Source organism: Polyodon spathula, chromosome 13 (assembly GCF_017654505.1).
Source record: "Polyodon spathula isolate WHYD16114869_AA chromosome 13, ASM1765450v1, whole genome shotgun sequence".
NCBI lineage: Eukaryota > Metazoa > Chordata > Actinopteri > Acipenseriformes > Polyodontidae > Polyodon > Polyodon spathula.
The window spans coordinates 829,904-857,784 of record NC_054546.1 but is presented as its reverse complement, the minus strand read 5'-3'; the positions used below and the strand labels follow the sequence as shown (position 1 = coordinate 857,784).

At 41.6% G+C, this 27,881-nt stretch overlaps 1 protein-coding gene across 4 annotated transcripts in view; it reads left to right on the top strand.

Moving 5' to 3' along the window:
- LOC121326006 (attractin-like protein 1) overlaps positions 1-27,881 on the top strand; it is a 175,064-nt gene that overhangs the window by 468 nt on the left and 146,715 nt on the right. For all 4 annotated transcript variants that reach the window (XR_005951405.1, XM_041269138.1, XM_041269139.1 and 1 more), the window contains exons 1-7: positions 1-716; positions 21,143-21,226; positions 21,633-21,746; positions 22,303-22,431; positions 24,291-24,499; positions 26,539-26,713; positions 27,208-27,295. The exon at positions 1-716 is cut by the window's left edge and continues 468 nt beyond it. Coding sequence is in view for 3 of the 4 variants with exons in the window: in XM_041269138.1 (XP_041125072.1) it covers positions 466-716; positions 21,143-21,226; positions 21,633-21,746; positions 22,303-22,431; positions 24,291-24,499; positions 26,539-26,713; positions 27,208-27,295 (1,050 nt within the window). In the remaining variant the exon portion in view is untranslated. The remainder of the gene's footprint in view (positions 717-21,142; positions 21,227-21,632; positions 21,747-22,302; positions 22,432-24,290; positions 24,500-26,538; positions 26,714-27,207; positions 27,296-27,881) is intronic.

Sequence of the window (27,881 nt, the reverse complement as noted above, 5' to 3'; positions counted from 1 at the left end):
ATTGATAAAGCGTTGCAAAGGTTAGACGTTGAATTTCTTGCCTTTTGACTCATCCTTGCTTGTTTACTATAGAGCTGTGTGTTTTCATAAACAGAAACATCAGTCTAATCGTGGGAGAGAGAACTAGTGAAGTATAAAATAGCTTTTCATTTGTAATTAATTTTCTCTGATCCTAGGAATAAAATAAAAGCTGTCAAAAGGCCTTCACTCTTGTGTTGCGGTGTCTTTTTTTAAAAGCAGGCCTCATACCTTATGAAACTCAAATCTTATTTGTATTTGCTTGGAAATGAAGATTTGGAATTACCTCAAGTACGATTTACAAAATGGCATTGGGGAATTGTAGACAAGTAGTTTTTCATGCCAGAAAAGTCGCACTCGTTTTTTAAAGAAATTCTGATAGCTTGAAAAAATAAAGTCGACAGAGCTAGCTTTTTCCAGAAAAATAAATAAAAAAATATATCAAGCATGGATGCTGGGAATATGCTGAGAAGAGGACTACAGCTTTTCAAAAGGCAAACATACCCGCATTCTGGATGGCTCGATGTCAACAGATATTTATTGCTTTATGTTTTGTTATATCTGGTGCTTCATGCCGAGGCGTCCCTCTCAAGGTCCTGCGATAAGAATTGCCATTCTGGAAGATGTTTCAACGGGACGTGCATCTGTGATCAGGGATGGGTTGGAGAGCAGTGTCGGCATTGCCAGGGCAGGTTTAAGTAAGTACAGATGAAAGTGTATAACATCAAATCTGTTTGGTGTAAGAGATACTGAACTTGTGGTGGTGGTTTCATTTAAATTAATTTCTTTATAGCTGAACATTCAAAAGGGGTGGGGGGGGTCATTGTGGATCCAATAAGGGTACAGTATTCTGAAGATCTCATTCAGTTGAATATATATTGTATATATATAACAATATATTGTTAAGCAGAATTCCCAGTTTCTGCAGCTGTCTTACGGATGGGATCCAAATTGTTTTGTTATGCGGACCACCCTGGAATTGATGCAAATAGCCTTTGCAAAACAGAACCCCTTTGTGTAGAAACGAGCACACAAAATCTTTAAATTATGCCCCAATTTTCATTAAAAAAAAGAAGAAAAAATAGACAATTTAGTCATACCGCGAAATACTACAAGCTCCCAAAGGAGCAGGTTTATGTGTGTTTAGATTGTGTTGTGGTATTGGTAGACTTGAATGTACATTCCGCATGAAAGCGGTGGCCGTGAAAGCCTTCATTATGTGTCTAAAATGAACAAGTGGCTACTGTGTCTGTTGTTGTCATCTTGAGTCCGGATTAATGTTTACTGATGAATAATGTATATCGCCGAGATGTGGTGCTCCACATATTTACACTCTTGTTCCGGTGGGCAGATGTACATACCCCTTAAAAACATTATATTGTAAAATTTCTTTCCTTGCATGTTTTTTATATACCCATGGGTCTAGTTACTAAGTAGACAGAAAAGTAACTGTTTAGAAATCAGAGGCCGTCTTGTTATTGTTATGCAAGTCACGATTCTGTAGATTCTAGTGTTACTATGGGACAGCATAAATTGGTATTCATTTTGTGTGAGGAAACCAAATCTAAAGTACCAGCTGAAGTACCCAGCGTTGCACGGGGAAATTCAATATTTCATGCAACGGTAGCCTTATGGTTTCCTATACGTTACCGATCTTGGGTGTCGCACAATGCGCTCGGACCCCTTTCCCCTTTTTAACTTTATTTTTTTTATTTTTTTTTTGTTTTTGCCATTTTTAATTTTTTTTTTTAATGATTGATTGATTGAATTTGGTTTTGTGCGTTTCTTTAATTTGAGATACATGGCTACTGTAGTGATCCAGCAATGGAGTTACTAAATAAAGTACCCCGGGGGTCAAAATTCTGGATCCAAACAGAGCCCTCGTCCTCCCCCTGGATGAAAGAGGAGGCCATGCAAAGTTTGGTTGCACTGGCTCCTGCAGGGTCCGAATGCATAAAGGAACAGACAGACAGACTTTCTTCTTTATGTATTAATATACATTGCCTGTGCTGAAACCTTGTCTTAAATTTGATGTGACCAAAACTGAATGCCGTGCACAGCAGCATTCTGCATGAAGCGACAGCATCTCAGGCGCTCTTAGCAGCATGTTATTCCACAAGTGAACATTTTGCATTACAAATCATATTGGCTCAACAGAGAACATTAAAACATCTGGAATAAAGGTCAACATGATGGACATAAAGAATTCTGGTCTCATTGAAAAGACGAGTGTGTTGTGGTGGTGGAGGTGTTGTAAGAAATACACGCATTTGGTATTGGATTATTGATTTGTGTAGTACAGGCTGACAGTGGTCCGGTGTGACGTGATTTAACAAGTTATTTTTGAGTATTGATGATATAATCTGTTTTAGCAATGTCTGAGCTGAAGGTCGTTTTTGGAATATCTGCTGTAAAAGGACAATGCAGAGAGGAAATGCGGTGGTGGATCTAGCAGCGCAATTCATATTTAACATACATTCATGAAACGCCAGAGTTTCGCAATCCTATTCAGTACTACTATACTGTACAGTGTGCATACTGTTCTTCCAGTGTTAGGTTTTATATTTAGTTACAGTATTAACAAACTTTAACAAACAACTGGAGAATACAGCACACCAGTAAGCAGGATAAAACACGTGGTCGCCAAATAAGCAAACAAAACAGATACAAACCATTATACTGTATGTGTCAGTCAAGTTATAAAGTCTGCAGTATTCATTTACTAGGCATAGTTTTCTTCAACAATCCCAATTTTATCATTAGAGTAAGGACTCGAAGACCTGTACAAAACATGATCTACTGAGAGTGATACAAAGATAAAATGTTATGATTTTGTTACACCCTTATAAAAGGTAATAAAAAAAGTAATGATATAAAATAATATGTTGGTACCAGGCTGCTATGAGGTGAGAATGATATTAAGAACAGCACCCTTCACTGAGTGTAGTATTACAGCACCACTGAGCTGCCATTGCATCTCTTACACTGTTCTGATTGTGGGTCTAGCTGGGTCATGCCTTCGCAATTGTGTTAGAGAATCTGCACTCTTGTGAAGGTGCATGCCTTCAGGCTTTGTTAGGACTCTTCTAGTAGGGAGAGAGATTTCATTGTTTTTTGGGTGAGCTTTTGCTTTAGTAATGAGCTGGAAACAGAGTGACGATCAATAAAAAAGAAGTTCAGAGACAGCAGGCTAAGCAGAGATATTGACTTCTTGAAGAAATGCTTCGTTACTGCATACTGCTATTCATCATTAATGATTTCTGTAGTAAACAGCGTGTCCTTTATTTGATAACATTTCCAATTTAATGCAAGAAATCTGGGGAGATTGTGGGTAAAACATTGAATGTTTTTACTAATGAGATGCCAAGCAGTGCTGTGATAATGCCTGACATGTTCCATTATACCACAAGCCAACTGGAATTCCTCAGGATGACAAATACAGATCTTATCTTGTTACTCCAATAAGCATTCTAATATACCAGTGCATTTAGATTGTACCTTTCAATCCCTTTCTCTTGTTTGAAATCCCACACATTGTAAAAAAGAATGGTTTGAAACAGATGATACCTGGACAGTTAATTCCGAATCATATCTTCAGCTTAATATGTTGTGCTAAAAGTGTTTCCAGTAAATGGTTATTTGTAGACAGTAAAACAGTATCCAGTGGCACGTGTTGTTCTCAGGCAGATGTTTTTGTCACAAGGAACTAATAGGGTATAAAAATAGACCACAGAATTGCTTAAAGAGGAGATTGGTTACAATGGAGCAAAGTCATTTAGGAAATGTTCTCCATTATTAATTAATATCCAATCCTGTGTTTTAACAGCTAAGGAACAACAACAAAAAAGCTTTAACATAATTTCACTGAGAGCACCTCCTGAACATGCTCTGTCTGTGTCCTCCGTGGTAATGCTGCTCACAGGGGTTTGCAGATGCCTTCTACAAACAGAAATAAAATACTGCAGGCATGACAGGAATACATGTACAGAAAAATGTGCAATAACACCACATAGGCCTGCTACAAAATATTGAAATACCAAATGAAGTGCTCAGTTACTTGTCCCTGAAAAATATGCTTTGAACTGGTGTTGTGTTGGTAGCTTCTGTAAAGATGTTTTGAAATGGTGTTCTCTTGGATGCTTGTGTAAAGATGTTTTGAAATGGCGTTCTCTTGGTAGCTTCTGTAAAGATGTTTTGAAATGGTGTTCTCTTGGTAGCTTCTGTAAAGATGTTTTGAAATGGTGTTCTCTTGGATGCTTGTGTAAAGATGTTTTGAAATGGCGTTCTCTTGGATGCTTGTGTAAAGATGTTTTGAAATGGCGTTCTCTTGGATGCTTGTGTAAAGGTGTTTTGAAATGGTGTTCTCTTGGTAGCTTCTGTAAAGATGTTTTGAAATGGTGTTCTCTTGGATGCTTGTGTAAAGATGTTTTGAAATGGTGTTCTCTTGGATGCTTGTGTAAAGATGTTTTGAAATGGTGTTCTCTTGGATGCTTGTGTAAAGATGTTTTGAAATGGCATTCTCTTGGATGCTTGTGTAAAGGTGTTTTGAAATGGTGTTCTCTTGGATGCTTGTGTAATAGCTGATGGAGATGCACCCCCGAATGCAAGTCTACTGTATAATACTCAGCTCGCATGTACGATGTGCACAAGTGACTCCTTTATTCCCCTGCAGCCTACAACCAATTCTGTTTAGAAACATTTTCCAATTGAGGATTGAGCACTTAGTTGTTTTTTTTTTAGCTTGTATAATTTGAAATATGACCCTACTGCATGTACAGTGTCTGATACTGTACTTTTTATAGTGGGGGTTCACTGTTTTACTTTACATCCTACCAACCCTGTAACTGCTTCAATCAGACAAGTCTACTGTAGTTCTATTTGTCTTATTTCTCATGGATGAATAAAAAGTTCTCTGCTACACAATGATCGATGCAGAACAATTGAATTCCATGCTAACCATGTAGGAGTATGGAAGTGTGCAAATACAGTAATCTGCTCCCCAAACCTACAGTACTGTGCTGCAATAAAAATAAAAGACACTAAATACACTGGTGAATATGGGTTTCATTGTGGCTAATATGGAGTAACATGAAAGTGCAGGATGGGCTATAATTGTGTACTCATTTGCTCTAGCACAGTGCAGTATCTCTAAGCCATATAACTGAAATGAAAGACTGTCTCTTTAAATGTGATTCAGCCTTGCTGTTATGTACACAGGCTTGTCGGATTCAGTGGCTGATAGTGTCCTGATCAAAGCCTAAGCTAGCTGTGTGTTGCACAGTATTGCAATACACAGCAATACATACATACATATCCGTAGAAGAAATGCCCACAGAGGAAAGACCGTGTCGCAAAAGAAAACTGCTTTCAAGGAGGAAATAAGCTCAATATTGACTGACCTGATCATCTGTTTTGTTGTTTTTCTTTTATGCTCCAGTAATCGTGACTAAGATAAACTTCACAACTTAATGGCAAACATTTTTCTCAACATATACCACCATTGTCTTTTTTTGTGGATGATATGCTCCAGTAATCATATAAAAGTTGAGAGAAATCATTAGTTGACAGGTATTGACTAAATATGGTACAGTATTGCCACAGTGGCAGTGGTATGCACCCCTCCCCCCTCTTACATCAAAGCAGTTGTATTTTTCTGATGCATCTTTTCCAGGGAGTGTAGTTATGTGCTCTCTGTATCTTCAAAAGCAATATGTCTCAGTTTGTCAATACTCATTATTGACCAGATATCTCAAAATTGGCTGACACAGTAAAAGATGTGAGTTGTTGAAATGGATCTGTAGAAAGTAACCCTGTACTAACCTGTGGACCCATATTTACTGATCGCCAGTGTGCGTCTGTCTGCCATGTATTACACTGACAATAACTGCATTGAATTTCCAGTCTCAGTGTTGGAACTTCCATTCTCTTCTATAATACACACAACTGTAAATCTCAGTTTCTTTCTCCAGAATGGTTATTGATCTCATCTAATGCCTCTCGTTCTCCGGTGTGCGTGCGCCAGAAGAATGGTTTTAGTGTTCTCTAGAAATGGCAACACATGACCTCCTTCAGAGGCTTGGGAGGCAGATATGAGACGCTTTCAAACATTTTTAAAAAAATATATTCCTTGCAATTCATCTGTGCATTTTAAGCATGCACTGAACTTCAAGTTGGGGTGTGTGATCCACGCTCATGTGAAAGGAAATCCATGGTGCGTGCTGACACCATCCAGCTACTGTGCTACTGTCCACTATTTCAGGGTTATGCTTGTACTGTACTGGTTGGTATTTGTGTAGGGTGGGTATTTTGCCAATAAATCAGATTATCTTCCCTACTTCTGTTGCCAAGTAATTCTCCATGTGTAATTCCCAGTTATTCTTCCAAACAGGAATCCTAAAGGGATTGGTTTCTGATTCTGGACACTCCTGTTTCTGTGCCACTCTGTTTCATCACGGTAGATGAGCAGAGCACCCACCTGGCATTTCTACCTGCAACTGAAGCCAGCCGTCTCACTATTGTGCCAAAATGTCAATTTAAAATACTTTCCCGCTGGAGCCTGTTGGATTTGTAAATGTGAGCCTTTCAAGGGAATTGGAATATAGTGTAACAGGACATATCCCACAGTGAAGTGTGAAGTACTAGCATTTATTTTTACCTGCTTTTCACAATGTTAAGAGGGTTATTACACAAGCAGTAACTCTGCTAATCCTAAACTAGAATGCCATAGCAGTATCCACTGAGCTGGGCTCCAGGAGGAAACAGTGCAGTGTCCCAGGGGTCAGTTCTACAGTGAGCTGGGAACCCTCGGAGGGGCTGTAAGACCTGCATCACTGTGGAGCGCATGGCGCTTCTCAGGCACACCTTCAGAGGCTTTGACACGAAAGAAAAGGAAAATATCCAGCAAGAAAACAGGATAAAAAAAATGAAATTTAAAAACCAAAAACATTGAAAGAAATAATGTTTTAAATAGTTTATCTTGATTAACTATGTCAAACTGTAGGGATGCATTGATTGCTAGGGAGGAAGGTGGAGGGTGTGTGGTGATAATTGCCATAACCATGATCTGCTGATTTTTATAATTTCAGATACCAAATGTACTTTTATTTAAAGACTGTTTGTAGTAGAGGAAGAGTAGTTTTGAAAAATGCTTCAATATCCTTATTCTAACATTGGAAATACCTCAAAACGGGCCCTTTGTTTGATATCTGTAGTATCAAGAATGCACCCTATACTGTAATTCCCCTTGCACATCGATAAGCGTTGTGTTTTAGAGGTCTTTGTAGTTTAACGTGTTTTATGTTATTTAGATAATATATATTGTATCAGGCTGGAGTTTGTTTAGTGCTAATGTGAGTGCTTTGGACACAGACCGGGTCGTGTGATTTTTGTGTCTTTTTTCAGTAGCTCAGGACATTCACTGCTCCTCTTTCTCACACCACCCATAAGAAAATACATTGTAGATGGACACAAGTGCTGCTTAACCCTTTCAAGACATGAAGCGTCATATTCGCAATAGCTTCTGACAAAACCAGCCCCATGCACAGTAACAATTTGTAATGAAATGCACTGGCAGTTAGACGGGTCGCAGACTCTGTTCATACATTCCACTTCAAATGGGCACACCTGGTGTTGTTGTATAGATACAAAGTGGGAGAATAAGCTTAAATAAAACCTGGACTGGATCAGACTACCTTGCAATAGCACCATGAAAGTGATACAGTGTGTTACTATTTGTGGCCTGTGTGTGTGAGAGAACAGCAGAGTGGGCGAGTCTCTTCTTCTAAAGTTCCACCACTCCACACATGTGGCAGATTCCTTTTCCTGGCCCAAGGGTATAACATCATTCATTCACAAACTGTAAGCTGATATTGGAGGCGGTTGAAGTGAGTTCACTGAAAGACCTGGATGGGAATCAGGAAAACGGTTCATAATGTTTTCAAAGGCTTGCTTGGTAGCTTCAAAAGGAGCGGCTTGAAATAGTTCCTTCTCATTGGTACAGCAGCCTCCGTGCAGGACAAGCCAGAGTTTCTTATTTAGTTTTTGTGTGTTATAATAGGGTTGCACACTGCAGTTGGACAAACAAATAGAAACACTCTGTAAAAAAATGGATCTTCAAGTTGCCGTAATAATTTATAAGATCCTTGGATTAGGATCATCCTCTCTCCAAGAACTACTAACTCTGTATATTCCTGTTCATTCTTTGAGATTAGAATATGCAGAACTCTTAGTTGTTCCAAAAATATCATTTTTAATCAACTGGAGCCAGAGCTTTTTGCTGTCATGTTCCTCATTTGTGGAATTCTATTCCGGCTGACATTAGACAGGTTGAAACACTGGATTATTTTAAGTCTAAATTGAAAACATGTTTTTAATGCGCTTTTATGTAATTGATTGTAGATGGAGTGTGTTTTGCATATGTCTTGTTTTGTTTTTAAACTTTGCACAGCGCTCTGGGGTGCCATGGCATAAAGGGCGCTATATGAATATAAATTGGTATTGTATTGTTGTCGATCCACTGTGTTAACTAGGCAGTGAAGGGCTGCAGGACCGTTCAGCACCACGCGGGCAGCTCCTCAGGAAAGGTAGTGTAGAAATATTATGTCAGATTTTTCTGCAGCTTCAATTTTGTAGCAAAGAGATGCAGGAAAGATATCTAGATACAGTATGTAGGGGTGCAGAAGATGGTGGGCCTGCAGCTCACTCCACTGTGCTTTTATACGACAAATATGCTCCCCCCTCCTCCCCCCAAAACCAATTTGAAGCAGATTAAATGGAAATAAATCTATAATATTCTGTGGATGTGACAAATATTTTCCTGTTCAATGAGCTATTTTCACAACATGTCTCTGTGCTGAATTTACAGTACATCCTGCTTGGTGATGGCACATGGTACAGTACAAAATTGAGCTCAATGAGATCCGGAATCCATAAATCAAAAATAAATAAACCAAGATTCATTTTTAGTTTCTGCTGTGGACTAGCTGACAAATGAATCCTACCTGAGATTGAGGAGTGCTTTTCATATTTTCATGCGTTTGATATATTAAATCTAATAGTCAGATTTTTGAGTAGTAATGCACAGTGTGTGTGTGTGTGTGTGTGTGTGTGTGTGTGTGTGTGTGTGTGTGTGTGTGTGTGTGTGTGTGTGTGTGTGTGTGTGTGTGCGTGTTTGTGTGTATTATGGCTGTGCACTCGAATCTTTGCTGTTCTGAATTACATTTTGGCAAGTTCCTGTATACTATGCAATGTTTGGCCTTGTTTTAAATATTTACATCTCAGCGTTCTGCTTGTGACATTCAGTATTTATCCTCTCAATTGTCTCAAACCACAGTTTGGAACATGACAATTCCAATGGTTATTTTGTTTTTGGGGATCAGAAAACTGACCGACTGGACGGGATTGAAAAAAGACCCAACTCTTCAAGGTGTGCTGTTTTGAACATTTATTTCCAAAAACAGTGTAGTGGGCAGAGAGCAGGACTAGTGTGTGTGCTGTGCTGTGCATTGCAAGAGAGCAGAAGAGATAGGGGAAGGGTGATGTACGGGATGTATGCACCCCTGTGCTGTATATCCCCAGAATCGAATACTGTCAATACCTTATGCTAAACAATGTTCATACAATTGGATATGCACTGTGTACATGCAAGTAAATGTGGAGATATTCCCACGGCTTGGAAGTGGAACAATTATTAACCAATCTACAAGCAAGATCAATGTACTGTATCCATTTTCAAGGGAGTTCTGTAGTGCTAAATACAGTAGTTTGGTTATGAAATGTTCTGTTATCAACAATCATGCTTGTTGATCTGTTAATGGCCACTTCCTTCCACCACCATTAGGAACTCATTAAACGTTTTCACAGTAGTTTACAGGTTAAAGGAGTCTTAGTCTTTTATAGAAACAAGCTTCATTAATTAGGCTGTATTCCTATTTTGCACCCATTTGCCATGCAATATATATATATATAGATGCACTGCCTGTTGTACTGCATTTAGGAACTTGGCAGCCGGTTTAGTTTGCTTCTGGTAAGGATTGAACTGCCCGAATAGAGCTGCACAATTTCTTTAGAAGGTACAAGAAGGGGGCATTTCATGTGTCTTGTTTATTTTGACATTTACTTATCTTTTTATTGTGTTTGATAATTCAGTGATAGTGAAAATAGAATGTATTTAAACTGTGGACATGAACAAAGTAATCTACAACTTTACTGTTTTGTCAGGTAAGCATTTAAATACTTAGGAACATTTGATGTTAAATGGAGTTTTTATTAACCTTTCAATGCCTATTTTTAGGCTGTGAAAAAAATTGCAGCCCTAATCAAAAACACTTAACTGTGCAGCCTTGCGCACATCAAAAATGAAATTGACTTCTACTGTTGCTGGCACAAGCAAGACAAAGTCAAGTGTCTGAATTTAGGGAAACTGTCTTCCAGAGGCCATTGAAAACTCAAGTTGTAAACGTATAATTGTGTGCATAGGAATTTCTTGTTGACGTGAAAGGACATGGCCAGCTTGAGGACTCACGAATATATTACTACAACAGAATGTTCTTTTATTCTCTCCTCTGATCAGACCCTGTTGGAGTGCCTGTGCAGCTGACATGGGAGGCATGCTGGTGACATTTACATGGGAATGCTTTCCTTCATGTCTGAGTCTGCTTCTTATCAGACTGCAAAAATATTGTTGTTTTGACTGTGTTACTGCTTAAGAGTTACCCTTTAGGGTCTGTGAAGCAGGACACTGTCGGTTTAGGGTTTGGAGAAAGTGGTGAAATCTCTAGATACTGTAAACTTCAAAATACAAACAGCTAATATCCCCTGTGAAACTGAAGGGATGCAATGGCTAATTGTTGAAGTCTGTACATAGCTCATACGCTATATAAATGTTCTACACACGCTAATGAAGATTCAGGTGTTTGCCTGTTAAATGGCTTTTATAAATACACCTTGATGAATGAAGAATTACAACATCTGCAACAGAGTAAAAAGCGGACCAATGATTTTAAAAAGCAAACAAACCTGGAACTGATCAAACTCGCAAGCCAAGGCAAGTCTTATTTCCGTCTCTGCTAGAGTGGAATCATGTGACCTGTGAAGCCCTTGTTCCCGTTTGCTAGATGAACAATCATTCCTGCCTGAAGATCAAAATAAACATGACTGCATGGAACCCAGGTGGAGCGCCTCACCAGTGGTAGTGTACAAGCTATCTTCAACCTACTTTTTTTATGGAAAATTTAATGGCACATTTTACGGTAATTCTGCTGTTGATTACTGCCACTCGTCAATTTCAAGTCAATTGTTTGTCAGTTCAGTCCAGAGATCCCACAATGAATAACACACTTGCTAGCCTTCTATTGTAAACCCTCTTGTTATTTTAGGAAGGATAGCAATCTGGACTGTGTTTTGCGTTTTGTTGTTTGGACATGAGAACAGTTTGTTCTCCCGTGTGTTATTTGTATCTGGCAGATTGACCTTGTGAGCATTCTGTTCAGGTGGGTTAGCCAAGCTATGTTTCAGCCTCTTTGTTATCCTGTCCATTGTTGGTGAAATAATAAAAAAAAAAAAAAAAAAAAAAAAAAAGTGGTACCTCTGCTGATTTATTCCCCCACTGCCGTCTTCTTTGTATTCAAGGCAAGCGTCTGCACTGCTGCAAAAAATATCAAGTTGGAAGTGCTTTTTCCTCACAACAAAAAAGAAGTTCAAGCAAATAAAATAAAAAAGTAGTTACAATGCATTTAAGTTATTGGCACTGGCACTACCACACAAGGTAACTGCATACTGCATCAAAGATGTGCAGCGGAAGTGTCGAAATGGATGGTCATCATACCACAACTCGAAGCTGCTTTCACTGACAGAATACCTTCAGGATTGAGACATTGTTTTGTATGACCTGCCCTGTGGAAGGTTTTAAAGTCCCATGATGTTTCTATGACGGGTGAAAAAAGTATGTGCTTTTGATTGGCATACACCAGTAACTGGTTTTTGAGTTGGTCTCTCTGCATTATCCATGTCTTGGTGAAATTTCTGTTTTATACTTGCCTGGCAGTGCAGCTTTGTGTGTGGTGTGGTGTGTGTGTTTATGTAGAGTATTTATTAATGAATGTATTTATTTGCTGTCTGAAATGTGCCATGTAATCTTTAAGTTCATGAACCGAGTGTAATGATCAATGGCTAACCCTCTGTTGTGTTTGTCAGGCCATCTGCACGCACTTTGTTGTAGAATCCATAGTTAGCTGGCTGTGTGACCGCGACTGTCTGGATTAGTGACTGGCGTGGTGCCAGGCTCACTAGAGAGACAGTACTCCCGTGTCAACAAGCCTGAAATGTTACTGAAGCAGGTTCCTCCAAAATATTAAATAGTGTTTTAAATATAGGATTCATTCTGCTCCCCCCCCCCCCCCCCTTCATCCTATGCATGCAGTCAGTTGCATATGGTAGGGTTGTAAATATAGATGTGTTGTAAACCCAGTAATTAGTTGACCACAAATCAGTCAACTCCCAGTTTCAGCCCCTCCAAGTTTAAGTGGACAGCATGTGCAAGTCTGCTGCAAGGACTTGACTCAGTGACCTGAGTAAATAGAACCGTAATGCTGGAGCAGCAGCAGTTCCAAAATGTGGCCTTAATAATAGTAATAATAATAATATTTTTAACACAAGGAGTTTGATTTGATGACCACACAGTAAGCTTAATGACCATTCTTTGTTTTTGTAACATCAACCTTTATTTTTTCATTTTGTCAACAAACAGCGGTGAGCTCCCTGATGTGCGATCGCAGTGTCTGCAGTCTATAGTCACTGTCCAGGAAAGCTTGTATGGTGCGCAGTGTTTTCTACTGTGTCAGCCTGGCTCTCGTCTCTTTGCAGCTGTGTGCACAGGTCACCATATGCTGTTCCAATCTTTCTCCTCCCATGTGGCATTACAGTACTCCTCCCATATGCCTTTATGATGGGATTTTGTTTAAAAGTAATTCCAGGCTGTATCAGGGCCTTGTTTCACTGGAGCAAGGGCAGTATCTTACCTTAGGTCCAATAGCTTGAATATGACAAGCCTTATTGGACAGATACTGCCTCTGTTCTGGTTATTGTTCTCTAGTTAAACTGAGTGTGTTCAGGATGTACTGTATTTGTCTTTGAAGATATTTTGTGTTGTGTGTGTGTGTGTGTGTGTGTGTGTTTTTTTTTTTTTGGCAGTGTTTTTTTGTCACAAACCACAGAAAACGTGTAAAGTCCTGCAGACATCTTTCATAATTCCTCAGAGACAAGACGATTACTAATTCTCTAAAAAAAGCCATATGCATTCGAATTGAATGTTATATTGCCCATGCACAATCCCACAATGCAGAGTTATTTGTTGTAACCTTTGAAATGTCATAAACAGTATTTAGTGGTTCAGTTGTTTTGAGCTAAGAATCTGGTAAAAGCAGAGCATGTGTGGTACTTCATACACCCACTAGGAGCAGAGTGTTGCACTCGGATGTTCCTGATGTAATTAAGAATCCCCTAAGGGCAGCTTGTATGAGTTTGTCAGTCCCCTGCACCCTTGCTTACTGTTCTGCTGCTAACCCATAACCCATATATGCTGGCAGTGCTGTGGAACCTCTGCGGACTCAATCTACAGCGCCCTTCACTTCGCCCTGTCGCCTGCCTATATTGGGATCATGCGAGTTTTCGGTTAACAGATGATAAATACTTTACGCTCAGAGATGTTACCCTCGTACTCTGTACACAGGTTCAAGTTTGATCATCGGTGCCGTGCAAGATAAATGAACGCTCAAGCTGTGGCATTTGCAAAGTTGTTAATACCAGCGTGAAAGCCTCTCAGAAACCATGTTGGGTATATCTTCAGAGCTGCAGGGTTATATACAGTAAACCCTTCATGCTAAATGTGTTGCTGACAATTACCTGTGATCTAATGGCTGCTGTATTACGGTCCTGGTACCTTTTTCGCAGCTGTATAGAGACAGTACACTTTGAATTGTTGTCGTAATGTTTGTTACACAGCTCTGTTTGATTTGGATTGGCTTTTCTAACTTAAATTCCATTACCAGCCCATTAAAAATACCGTCCAGTAAAAACTGCTTCTTTGCGTTAGACTGTGGCCACATCAAAGAACCAGTACAGCGGATGGTTTCACATAGGGTCATTCTAGCTGGTACACAGCTGTGTTCTATGATTCTCTCAACGCATTTCCATTCCAGGTGGTGTCCACTGAACTTTTTTAATGTCAAGTCAGTGTCCTGGAGCACCATTTTGCACTGGGTGTAACAGGTGAAATTATATAGTTAACTAATTTAGGGTCTGGATGGATGGTTTAAATGGTTCTATTAAACAATTTAGAACATGGCTGGGACAGACCAGGACTGGAAGCCAACTTTGGCCACCCCAGAGTTAGATTATGCTACCGGGAATGCTTTGTTTTTGTTCACAAAACGGTCAAGTTGAGTGATGATTCTGAGACCTCTGTTGAATTGTCTGGGACTCTTCTGATTTTTAAGAAGTCACAAGAATGTAACAACTACAGCAGAGAGTTATACAAAGTGAATCTAAACCAGGAGAAGAAGAAAACACGAGTTACACATAAGAATACATACAAACTATGAGATTTCAAACCCTTACTAAGCTGCCCTTTAAGAGACATTGCTTATGGATTGTATAAAGCTAAGCTGTACTGTATGTGTGCTCCATTTAAAGTGATGGAGAATTTTTTTTCCCCCCCTCCACATAGGTTTCCCATAATTCTCTTTTATAGGGATAGTCAATGGAACATTATTACCACATGATATATGAAGACCATGTGATAGAAAGTTTTGAAACCCAGAAGTTTGACATTTACTGGGTGTAATAATACAGACATCTCTTGATGGTAACTGTGAGACACACAGTATCATAGACCCTTCAGACTGTGTAATCGCTGAGAAAAGGAAACTTCGTAATTCTATTCAGTAAACTATGCAAACCTCTAATTCAGTGGCGTTGCATTCCTCGCCGCCTGACTCCACTTCAGATCTCAAACTGCTTGGGGCCTCAGTATTCCTCAACACGACACTGTTAATGACAGCATATTTCTTTAAAACTGAACCAGAACAAATGTGCTGGCTCTGCACCGCACCACAGCCAAGGCAGCAATCACGTAACCAGACGATGCACGCCCCAGTGGCTGCAAAACCGCTGTGTTCATGTGGCAGTGCACTGTTCTGTAGTCCTCCCTGCAAAATTACAAGCAATCCACATACATAGTAATATCAAGTTGCAAAAGAAAGTTAAAGAACAAAGAATTATTTAGTAAAGTATTACAATACATGATCTGGGGGGGACGAGTGTCGCCAGAAAGGTGTGATCGTTGCCATTTACTGCCTGTCAGTCTTGGATCTTGAGTTTGAGTGGCAGGAGGTTGGAATTGCAGTTTCCTCTGTGCTGATGTTGATGTTTAGTGCTCTTTGGGGAAAGGTGTTTATTATAAATCCTCGTACCAGGTTGATGGGTTCTGGTTGGGAGACAGCATTAGCAGAGATACAGTAGTGCACAGTGCTGCTTGTGAACTGTGTGCTCCATGCAGTCAGGGTGTGCTCTAAACATGGTTATCACATTTACACATAGTATTATGGAAGCAGAAACTACACCTTTTTTGGTAGACCTGCGGTGTATACACCAGATCCTTTCAATCTAATTTTTATTCCTATTAAATTTATACTGACCTTATTCAGGAAGGTGGAATCTGTTTAAGCTTCCCGTGGGGTTGTGGATAAATGAAGGCCTGGGACAATCCATGATGGATATTTCTTGGTCTAGAAACATCATTCTGAAGTGTCTCTACTCCCATCATTTTATTTAGTGGCCATTTTTCTTTCTTTTGTTTTTTTAATAAATGATTTTTAGTCAGTGACAGGTCAAGGTTATCTGAGGAACAGGCTATTCATTTTATTTTCGACTGTACATTTTCAGTACATTGGTTCTGTTTCTAATAGCATCATTAAATCTTCTCCAGCATGCTGTAATGTAGGTGACAGCCTGTAGTAATGTTGTTGTAGCAGTACTGCTCTTGTGTGCCATAGATACGTAGGCAAGGGCAAGTAACACAGGCTAGCCGAAGTGTAAAACAATGAGCCAGAACCATCTAATAATCTGCCACTGTTGATGGAATTACACTGCAGTGCACTATGGGTGACCTATTGTAGCCTACATTGTACATATATCAGTGGCAGGCAAATGGAATTGAAGAGCAGCTCCTGAACTTGTCAAATCAACTGGAACTGAAGAGCAGCTCCTGAACTCCTCGTCACATCAACTGGAACTGAAGAGCAACTCCTGAACTAGTCACATCTACTGGAACTGAAGAGCAGCTCCTGAACTAGTCACATCAACTGGAACTAAAGAGCAGCTCCTGAACTAGTCAAATCAACTGGAACTGAAGAGCAGCTCCTGAACTCCTCGTTAAATCAACTGGAACTGAAGAGCAGCTCCTGAACTAGTCAAATCAACTGGAACTAAAGAGCAGCTCCTGAACTAGTCAAATCAACTGGAACTGAAGAGCAGCTCCTGAACTAGTCAAATCAACTGGAACTAAAGAGCAGCTCCTGAACTAGTCAAATCAACTGGAACTGAAGAGCAGCTCCTGAACTCCTCGTCCTGAAATCAAAACTCAGCTGGAAATCTGGAGAGAGCAGCTCCTGAACTAGTCAAATCAACTGGAACTGAAGAGCAGCTCCTGAACTAGTCAAATCAACTGGAGCTAAAGAGCAGCTCCTGAACTAGTCAAATCAACTGGAGCTAAAGAGCAGCTCCTGAACTAGTCAAATCAACTGGAGCTAAAGAGCAGCTCCTGAACTAGTCAAATCAACTGGAGCTAAAGAGCAGCTCCTGAACTAGTCAAATCAACTGGAACTAAAGAGCAGCTCCTGAACTAGTCAAATCAACTGGAACTAAAGAGCAGCTCCTGAACTAGTCAAATCAACTGGAGCTAAAGAGCAGCTCCTGAACTAGTCAAATCAACTGGAGCTAAAGAGCAGCTCCTGAACTAGTCAAATCAACTGGAGCTAAAGAGCAGCTCCTGAACTAGTCAAATCAACTGGAGCTAAAGAGCAGCTCCTGAACTCCTAGTCACATCAACTAAACACATCTTATATTAACACAATATCTTAGTGACACCAGTGAGAACCACACAGAATGATAGAAAGCATCAAACAAATATAAGGAGTAAACAACTAAACCCAACCCCCCCCCCCAACAAAAGTGTCGTGTCCGCAGCATTCGACATGGTTATGGGTCTCTAATGCGTTTTATCAGCCTGCCCATCAGCTCTGCATGCATTCATTCACTACAGTGTGACATGAAGGAAGGAAGGAAGGAAGCATGGTATACAGGAAACTACTTGAAAGAATCAATAGAGTCATTCAGATGGAGAAAAAAAAGTACAAGCTTTGTATAGCAAAACTGATAGAAAAATGGAGAAGGCAGTGTTCATGCTTGGGCATAGGCAGCACACGTGCTTCTGGACAGGAATCTGCATTGTGTATCATGCTGGAATGCTTTTATTAAAGTGCCTTTTAAACAAATTATATACTTTGCTTAAAATCCTGCTGTGCTGATAAAAAAAAAAAGGAAATGGTTGCTGGGAAATCCAGAGATTTGAAATAAACCGCCATAGTCTGTATGGTAAGAAGTTGAAACTGGGAGTGTCCGCGTCACGTCGTAAACTGAGGCTTGAATTTGCAAACACTCTGGGCGGCTGGGGGATGAAAGGCACTGATCCTAGAGTTACAGTAAGCAGGCCACTACAGGAAGCCAAACACGTTCTCTTAAATAAACTAACACCGATGACGAAGGTGCGGCAGATTAACGTTGCCAAAATGTTCTCAACGATTGCGTTTGCATACAGTTTAGTAGAAAGAGATGCTGTCTTTCTCTGGTTCTGTACTGGGTGACATTGTCAGACATGATTGCACTGGGTACCTGGTGGCTATAACTCTGCCAAATGAGGAGAGAGATTACTATTATAATTCTGTGTATGGTCTGTTTGAGCTCCCAAGGCACAAAGGTGGCCTGTACCTGTATTGCAGACAAAGCTGCCGGGACAGTCCTGACCCTGAGAGTCTGTCAGCAGTCCTATAGAGAAGAGAGAGAACCATTCAGTGTGGTTTCTTACAGTCCCTGGCAATACCTTTGATGGGATTTAAAATAAAACAAACCTGCTGACCTCATGTACTGGATTGATTGTATTTATTGCTGCTATGTTGTTGTTGAAAGAGTCAGTGCTGAGGAACGTATTGTATTTGAACTGGCTTTCTTTTCTCTATTTATTTATTTAATTGGGGGTCAGGAAAACTGTTGTCACTTGCTCTCCTTGTCACTTGCTCTCACTTACTCATTCACTCTTACTTGAACACCAAGGTATGTGTAGAATCCCAAAGTAATGAAGATGCTCATTAAAAGGGCGGCTGCAAATAGGTAATAACCATGACTGTCACAGGGAATAACCGCTGACTCTCTCTGCGGCTGTCACGGGGAATAACCGCTGACTCTCTCTGCGGCTGTCACGGGGAATAACCGCTGACTCTCTCTGCGGCTGTCACGGGGAATAACCGCTGACTCTCTCTGCGGCTGTCACGGGGAATAACCGCTGACTCTCTCTGCGGCTGTCACGGGGAATAACCGCTGACTCTCTCTGCGGCTGTCACGGGGAATAACCGCTGACTCTCTCTGCGGCTGTCACGGGGAATAACCGCTGACTCTCTCTGCGGCTGTCACGGGGAATAACCGCTGACTCTCTCTGCGCACTGTCACGGGGAATAACCGCTGACTCTCTCTGCGACTGTCACGGGGAATAACCGCTGACTCTCTCTGCGACTGTCACGGGGAATAACCGCTGACTCTCTCTGCGACTGTCACGGGGAATAACCGCTGACTCTCTCTGCGGCTGTCACGGGGAATAACCGCTGACTCTCTCTGCGGCTGTCACGGGGAATAACCGCTGACTCTCTCTGCGGCTGTCACGGGGAATAACCGCTGACTCTCTCTGCGGCTGTCACGGGGAATAACCGCTGACTCTCTCTGCGGCTGTCACGGGGAATAACCGCTGACTCTCTCTGCGACTGTCACGGGGAATAACCGCTGACTCTCTCTGCGACTGTCACGGGGAATAACCGCTGACTCTCTCTGCGGCTGTCACGGGGAATAACCGCTGACTCTCTCTGCGGCTGTCACGGGGAATAACCGCTGACTCTCTCTGCGGCTGTCACGGGGAATAACCGCTGACTCTCTCTGCGGCTGTCACGGGGAATAACCGCTGACTCTCTCTGCGGCTGTCACGGGGAATAACCGCTGACTCTCTCTGCGGCTGTCACGGGGAATAACCGCTGACTCTCTCTGCGGCTGTCACGGGGAATAACCGCTGACTCTCTCTGCGGCTGTCACGGGGAATAACCGCTGACTCTCTCTGCGGCTGTCACGGGGAATAACCGCTGACTCTCTCTGCGGCTGTCACGGGGAATAACCGCTGACTCTCTCTGCGGCTGTCACGGGGAATAACCGCTGACTCTCTCTGCGGCTGTCACGGGGAATAACCGCTGACTCTCTCTGCGGCTGTCACGGGGAATAACCGCTGACTCTCTCTGCGGCTGTCACGGGGAATAACCGCTGACTCTCTCTGCGGCTGTCACGGGGAATAACCGCTGACTCTCTCTGCGGCTGTCACGGGGAATAACCGCTGACTCTCTCTGCGGCTGTCACGGGGAATAACCGCTGACTCTCTCTGCGGCTGTCACGGGGAATAACCGCTGACTCTCTCTGCGACTGTCACGGGGAATAACCGCTGACTCTCTCTGCGACTGTCACGGGGAATAACCGCTGACTCTCTCTGCGACTGTCACGGGGAATAACCGCTGACTCTCTCTGCGACTGTCACGGGGAATAACCGCTGACTCTCTCTGCGGCTGTCACGGGTAATAACCGCTGACTCTCTCTGCGACTGTCACGGGTAATAACCGCTGACTCTCTCTGCGACTGTCACGGGTAATAACCGCTGAGACTCTCTGCGGCTGTCACGGGTAATAACCGCTGACTCTCTCTGCGACTGTCACGGGTAATAACCGCTGACTCGCTTTGCGACTGTCACGGGTAATAACCGCTGACTCTCTCTGCGACTGTCACGGGTAATAACCGCTGACTCTCTCTGCGGCTGTCACGGGTAATAACCGCTGACTCTCTCTGCGGCTGTCACGGGTAATAACCGCTGACTCTCTCTGCGACTGTCACGGATAATAACCGCTGACTCGCTTTGCGACTGTCACTGGTAATAACCGCTGACTCTCTCTGCGACTGTCACGGGTAATAACCGCTGACTCTCTCTGCGACTGTCACGGGTAATAACCGCTGACTCTCTCTGCGGCTGTCACGGGTAATAACCGCTGACTCTCTCTGCGGCTGTCACGGGTAATAACCGCTGACTCGCTTTGCGGCTGTCACGGGTAATAACCGCTGACTCTCTCTGCGGCTGTCACGGGTAATAACCGCTGACTCTCTCTGCGGCTGTCACGGGTAATAACCGCTGACTCTCTCTGCGGCTGTCACGGGTAATAACCGCTGACTCTCTCTGCGACTGTCACGGGTAATAACCGCTGACTCTCTCTGCGGCTGTCACGGGGAATAACCGCTGACTCTCTCTGCGGCTGTCACGGGTAATAACCGCTGACTCTCTCTGCGACTGTCACGGGTAATAACCGCTGACTCTCTCTGCGACTGTCACGGGTAATAACCGCTGACTCTCTCTGCGGCTGTCACGGGTAATAACCGCTGACTCGCTTTGCGGCTGTCACGGGTAATAACCGCTGACTCTCTCTGCGCTGTCACGGGTAATAACCGCTGACTCTCTCTGCGGCTGTCACGGGTAATAACCGCTGACTCTCTCTGCGGCTGTCACGGGTAATAACCGCTGACTCTCTCTGCGACTGTCACGGATAATAACTGCTGACTCGCTTTGTGACTGTCACGGGTAATAACCGCTGAGACTCTCTGCGGCTGTCACGGGTAATAACCGCTGACTCTCTCTGCGACTGTCACATGTAATAACTGCTGACTCTCTCTGCGATAACCATGGACTTTCTGTTCTTTCTTTTCTTTTTGAATTTTTCAGATTAACTGAACCTTCTGGATATTTAACAGATGGACCAATACATTATAAATATAAAACAAAGTGCACCTGGTTAATCGAGGGATAGTAAGTACTTTGGATTTTTTTCTTCTTCATTATTTTAAAATAAGAACATGATTTGCTTATTATTGAAACCGAAAGTATCCTCCAAAGCTTCAGTAGATAGTAGTTGAGTTAATAACATACTAGCATCCTGAATCAATTATAAAGCAATTAAGTAAAGCTGTCATTTTTTCATGGATTTCCATGAAATTTACTCATTGCCATGTAATATGTAGTTCCCCTGTGAAAATTCCCATTTCTGAAAGGGGTTTGTGTGTGTGTCTATATATATATATATATATATATATATATAGATATATATATATATATATACACACACACACACTTTTTAAACTTATTGAATTTGTGGAGATTTTGATATTACTATTGAATTTGTGGTGGTGTTGATATTACTATTTTATTTCTACAGTCCTAATGCAGTATTAAGGTTACGATTTAACCACTTTGCTACCGAGTGTAGCTGGGACCATATGTATGTATATGATGGAGACTCTATATATGCACCTTTAATAGCAGTGTTTAGGTGAGTATCATTTTAATATGCGTCTTGACTGATTGTGCATTTGATGTTGTTTTAAAGTTATCGGTTCTGGGAATCTTTGATGTGCCGAAATATTCATTAAGCTGTTAATTGACTAAGCTGTTTCTTTTTCTTGTAATAAATGCATTCAAATCTGTCTCTTGTTATATTTTCATATCGTGCCCTCATTGTGTCACTTTGAAGGGGCTGCTGCACAAGTCATAAATGCAGACTGTGCTATAAGTTGTGGTACACCAAGCTTCACACCTTCATGCTACCCAACCTAGGCACAGTGTACAGGTCTATAGAAATACAGGGATACCAGATGTTTTGTGATGAGCTACTGCATAATCCCAAAGGATCAGGGCAACTTGTCAATGTATAGCTAACATACCCCAGCTCTTCTGAAGTGCCCTTCATACCCGTAGTGAGTTTTACATGAGGGTGTGATGAATTCAGACCCATGTGTGCATCGTGGTGCTGTAGGGGGCTGTTTAGAACCAGTGTAAGTCTGTAACAACACAGTGCCGTTTTATTAAACGTATGTTTCTCCCCGCAGTGGTCTTATAGTCCCAGAGGTGCGAGGGAACGAGACTGTACCGGAGGTAGTTACCACTTCTGGATATGCTTTGCTGCACTTTTTTAGTGACGCTGCTTACAATTTAACAGGATTCCACATTTTTTACTCGTAAGTATTTGGTGTCAGCTTGGTTTCATTTTGGGATGCTCCTGTTTAGAAATGACAGTAAGTGCTTTTCTGGTGATATCGCTAGAAGCTCTGTATAGTCATGTGTTCCAGCTTACCTGGACACTGTATTGCATGGTGCACTGACTCACTCCGTAATAAAGTTGGTAAGTGCATTATATCCTGATATACATCCATTACATTTCTACTGCTCACAACCTTGCCTAGTTACCATTCCAGAGATACAGTTATAGCTTGCCTTTATTAAGTGGGTTCATTCAAGTTGTGGGAGAATGCTTGCTTTGTATAGAATTTGTAATGCTGTCTGAACCAACACACAATGTTTAGAGTCAGGGGGCAGAACATCCAATCACTTATTATCACCAGCTCATTCCCTTTCCTGAGCATGGGTTTATTCTTCAACACACCTGTGTGTGTGTGTGTGTGTGTGTGTGTGTGTGTGTGTGTGTGTGTGTGTGCGTGCGTGCTACTGACAGGAACTGGTGTCACCGTGACACTGGTCAATGTCACGTGGGTACGGGTGAGACTGTTTTAAAACAACCAAATAATTGTAATATAATAACTTTGTGAATGATGACTATAATGACCTGATAGCATGCAAAAGTATAGCAAAAGCAAATATATATATGTTGCTTTGGAATACATTTTATATCTTGGAATTCCCCAGTTGGTCATGCATGACTTGGTGTAGATCAAAGAACCATTCCCTAACATCTTTATTTTACAATTAGGACATTTAAAAAAATATCTCTGTATAGTTGTATACAGTATAGCTTTCCCAGTATTTGCTATTTTGTTAAACGTGATAGAATTAACTGGGCGGTTATATTTGTTGGTAAGTATGTTTTCAGAAGTAATTATATATAATATATATATAATATATATATATTATATATATATATATATATAATATATTATATTTATAATCGTTAGCAGGATCGGACGTACCTTTGACTTATGTTCCGAATGTGAAAAACACTTTACTGTAGGTTAACCATTCGTATGATCCGGAAACAAACTTCATTTTCACCAGGTTATGTAACACAGCCATTTGCTTTAAAAAGCACCTGCAGCTAATGCCAGTGAACTTTTCTGAAACCTGTATGCATTAGATTTATTTGCCCTGCTTATTTCTGACTGCAAGCAGGCAGGCAGTGCAGCAAAACAATGTTTGCTTCTCTAACTTGGTTCTCACGACATGAAGGGGTTGGGTTAGGGTTAGGGTTAGGGTTAGGGTTGGGTTGGGTTGGGGACAGGACATTTTCATATCACTTTTTTGTATTCACTTCAGGTTATAAGAAGCCTAAATAAAATTCACAAATCAAGAAAACTTTAATCTTTTTTCAATGCTTCTGACGAACTAAGCGTGCCTAAGATACCACACTGACTAGGTTCACTCCAAACTTAAATACCGGTTCTGCAAATGTGAATTTACTTCAAAACCAGTAGCACAACGCGTGTCCAGTACCAACCACTAAGAGGTTGAGCTGCTCTTTGTGCTGGATGTGTTTTTTAGATTAATTATTTCCATGTGACTTCCTTAAATGCAAGAAGAATCATCACATCTTCCTGCCAGCTCCCTATTAGACAAGTTCTCAGATGTGAATATGCGGTATGTGGTGAGCTAGTCTAAATAATTAAAGGCATGCTTTTTCTGATCACACTGGACACTTGTTGTTTGGCTGTGTGGTGGTTTGCCTGCATTGAGAACCACATGCAATGACCAGTCTCACTGTTCCAGTGTTTGTTTTCCAGCTCGTTTTATTTATCCAGTGCTTGTGACTACAAGCGAGACCAGCACAGAGGCTCCTATTTCATTTTAAAATGTCTATTATTTGCAGAATGAATTCCTGCCCCAACAATTGCTCAGGCCATGGGAAGTGTACGACAGGTAACTCGATTGCCAGCAGGGTGTACTGTGAATGTGACAAATACTGGAAAGGGGAGGCATGTGACATTCCCTATTGCAAAAACAACTGTGGCAGCCCGGGCCACGGATATTGTGACCTGACAGGGGAGAAGCTGTGTGTTTGCAATGACAGCTGGCAAGGTAGGTTCCTAATCAAGGCATGTGGCAAAAGTAATGCAGACATTTCAACTCCATGTGCTTGAAACTCTTCATATATCTAGAGACGTAACTCTCTTTGAAGTTGGATTAGTCTTTTGTGATAAGTAGTTCCCGAGAGTGGTTTTGAAAAAGTTAATGTGTAGGGTGTCTTATGATAAAAGATGAGCTGCTCAGCTATGCTTTGCAGTCCTATAAGAGGGACATCTCTTACAATAAGAGACACCTTGCACCCTGTATACTAGCTTTTAAATAAAAGGTTTTCATTCCGTTTACAGGGTTTTTATTAACAAAGAGCAAATATGCTGGTGTAATGAAAACGTGTAACCAGTGGGAATCGATTTGTTCATTTAAATGAATAAATAAATAAACCTTAATGCCAGATATCTGTGAACCCGGGTAAACATTCTGATCATTCCGATGAGCAGGAAAGTGAACACTCAGGGATAGGGTTGCGAACAGGGCAGCTGGTGGTGTAGGATCTCCTGCACAGAGTGGCATCAGAAGAGGAAGAGCGGAAATATTCAGTGCCAGGGACTAAAGAGACATAGTGTAGAATCTAAAGCTGAGGGAACACAAAGCCACTTTGTGGCTTGGAACCTGTTCAGCAGACTGGGTTTCAGGCCACTGCATGGCGCACCTAACTCATTTTAATATGAAAAGCAAGAAGTATTATCTGCGATGTAGATCAACTGAGGTTTGTAATGTGGGAGCCTGCTTGTGTTATTGTGTTGTAGTGGTTGAGAAAAAAAATTGTTGCATTATCACAGTACCCAACACTATTATTTGTATATAGATTGCCATTGGGCCCTGCAGAATTTATTATAAACAGTACAAATTTTTAATTATTTTCTGCATCTAAAGTAATGAACGATTTGTATTGTTTAAATCAGATCTGAAAGCACGCTGCCGTAGGTGACTAGAGACCTCTAGTGGTCATCTTGAAATACGGAATTCCATTAGTAGACATTTATACACTGAATCCACACTGCCTTGGTTAGACATGGCCATTCTGCACCAGGTTTGACAGGAGTAATGAAGTAGTTCACAGCTTTAGGACCTCGAAGGAGGTTTAATTGGTGTAATTAAACATTTTACATAGTTGGATCATGGAGTTGCTCATCTCTGACCGGCTGTAAATTAACCAGATGGTTTCCATTTGCTTCATTCCCGGTCACCGTTTATGTGCATTAATTAGGAAGTGTGAATAGGGTATGATATGCAGGCATTATATGCATACGTTAACCTGGAATGATACAATGCATAGATTCATATTATTGAAATTCTCTAGAAAATGGAAATGTGTGTTGTTTTGTCTTGGTTTTTTTGTTCAACCCATGTGTGTGTTTATATTGATATACAATCCAATTCTTAATGTAACAAAGGGTTACAGCAAGTATAATCAATGACAAGACTGATATCTACAAATGGTCGTTAGAATGGTTGTAGAATCTGATGAACAATCAATGAATTGTTTTAGTACAGTCTCACCCAGGCAATGCTTGTATCCACAACACAAAGTACATTGCAAGTGACTTACCTGCCTGCCCATTTCTAGATTGTGTTCATGAACATTATTATTAAAGTAGCCAGTAATTCCACCACTGAAAGTAATTGCTTCCTCTTACAGCCTGATTCATGCAGTGAGAATTTGGTGAGAATTTCTTACCTGTACAAAGAACCAGTGATCATTGTACTGTTGCAATGCACTTAATGGAAAAGTATTAATGACTTAGTTTCAATTATTTCATTTAATAACTTGCTAGGAATATCCTTTATTTAAGTGCGGGTTTCACAGACCGTAATCTAGGACTACCTAATGATACCTCTTAAAGGTAAGACAGTCCAACCATTGCGCTAATTGAGATCAGTGAAACCAGCTGTATGTGTTTTTAACACAAGGCTTTTAAAAGTACAGGGAATATATTATGTTCAGCTGTACAATAAGGGACACCTTGCTTTCCAAAACCTAGTATAAACATGAATGGTAATTTTTGTTTAACTTTGCCTCTTTTAAAACTCAGGTCCGGATTGCTCTCTATCAGTCCCTTCTACAGAATCGTACTGGGTGCTGCCAAATGTGAAACCGTTCAGCCCGTCCGTCAGCCGTACTTCCCATAAGACTGTTATGCACGGGAAATTCATGTGGGTGATCGGAGGCTACACGTTCAACTACAGCTCCTTCCAAATGGTTTTAAAGTAAGTGCTTTTTCATGCCAGACCCTGCAGCATTGCCAAGAGATCCTTGTGCTTCACATGTCAGACCACTGCAGCATTGTCAAGAGATCCTTGTGCTTCACATGTCAGACCACTGCAGCATTGTCAAGAGATCCTTGTGCTTCACATGTCAGACCACTGCAGCATTGCTAAGAGATCCTTGCTGGAGCAAGTGTCGTCTTCCATTTTAAAAGAAAAGAAAGCAATGTGATTTGACTCAGTCTGGTCTGAAGGAGCAGGTCTGGTCTGTTTCCAGAACTAACAATCTATCTTAACTTTCACTTGCTTTGCGGTTTAATGATGCCATAGTAGGTAGCCTGGGATCAGTGCTCATCAGGATTGGCTTCAAGGAATGATTCAAATTCAGCAATATGCTTCAAGCCAACAATGGTCATTTTTAATGCATTGACTTTAATGCTATAATCTCAGGATGTATTGTAGGTGTAACCTTCACTAATACTCTGTTTCTATTGCAGTTATAATGTTGAGAGCAGTATATGGAATGTTGTACCAATTAACAGTGGTCCTCTCCAGAGGTATGGGCACTCTCTCGCTTTGTATCAGGTAAGAGGCTAGCATTGACTTGTTATACCAACATAGTGTGAGATAGCAAACAGGGAGCGTTTTCATGCAACCCGAGCTTATAGTTCTCCCCAGTGTGATTGAAGGAGGCGCGGCAGTGTGATTGGAGGAGGCTCGGCAGTGTGATTGGAGGAGGCTCTATCACTGGGGAGGCTCGGCAATGTGATTGGAGGAGGCTCTGTCACTGGGGAGGCTCGGCGGTGTGATTGGAGGAGGCTCTATCACTGGGGGAGGCTCGGCGGTGTGATTGGAGGAGGCTCTATCACTGGGGGAGGCCTGGCAGTGTGATTGGAGGGGGCTCTATCACCGGTGAGGCTCGGCAGTGTGATTGGAGGAGGCTCTCTGACCGGTGAGGCTCGGCAGTGTGATTGGAGGAGGCTCTCTGACCGGTGAGGCTCGGCAGTGTGATTGGAGGAGGCTCGGTAGTGTGATTGGAGGAGGCTCTCTGACCGGTGAGGCTCGGCAGTGTGATTGGAGGAGGCTCTATCACCGGTGAGGCTCGGCAGTGTGATTGGAGGGGGCTCTATCACCGGTGAGGCTCGGCAGTGTGATTGGAGGGGGCTCGGCT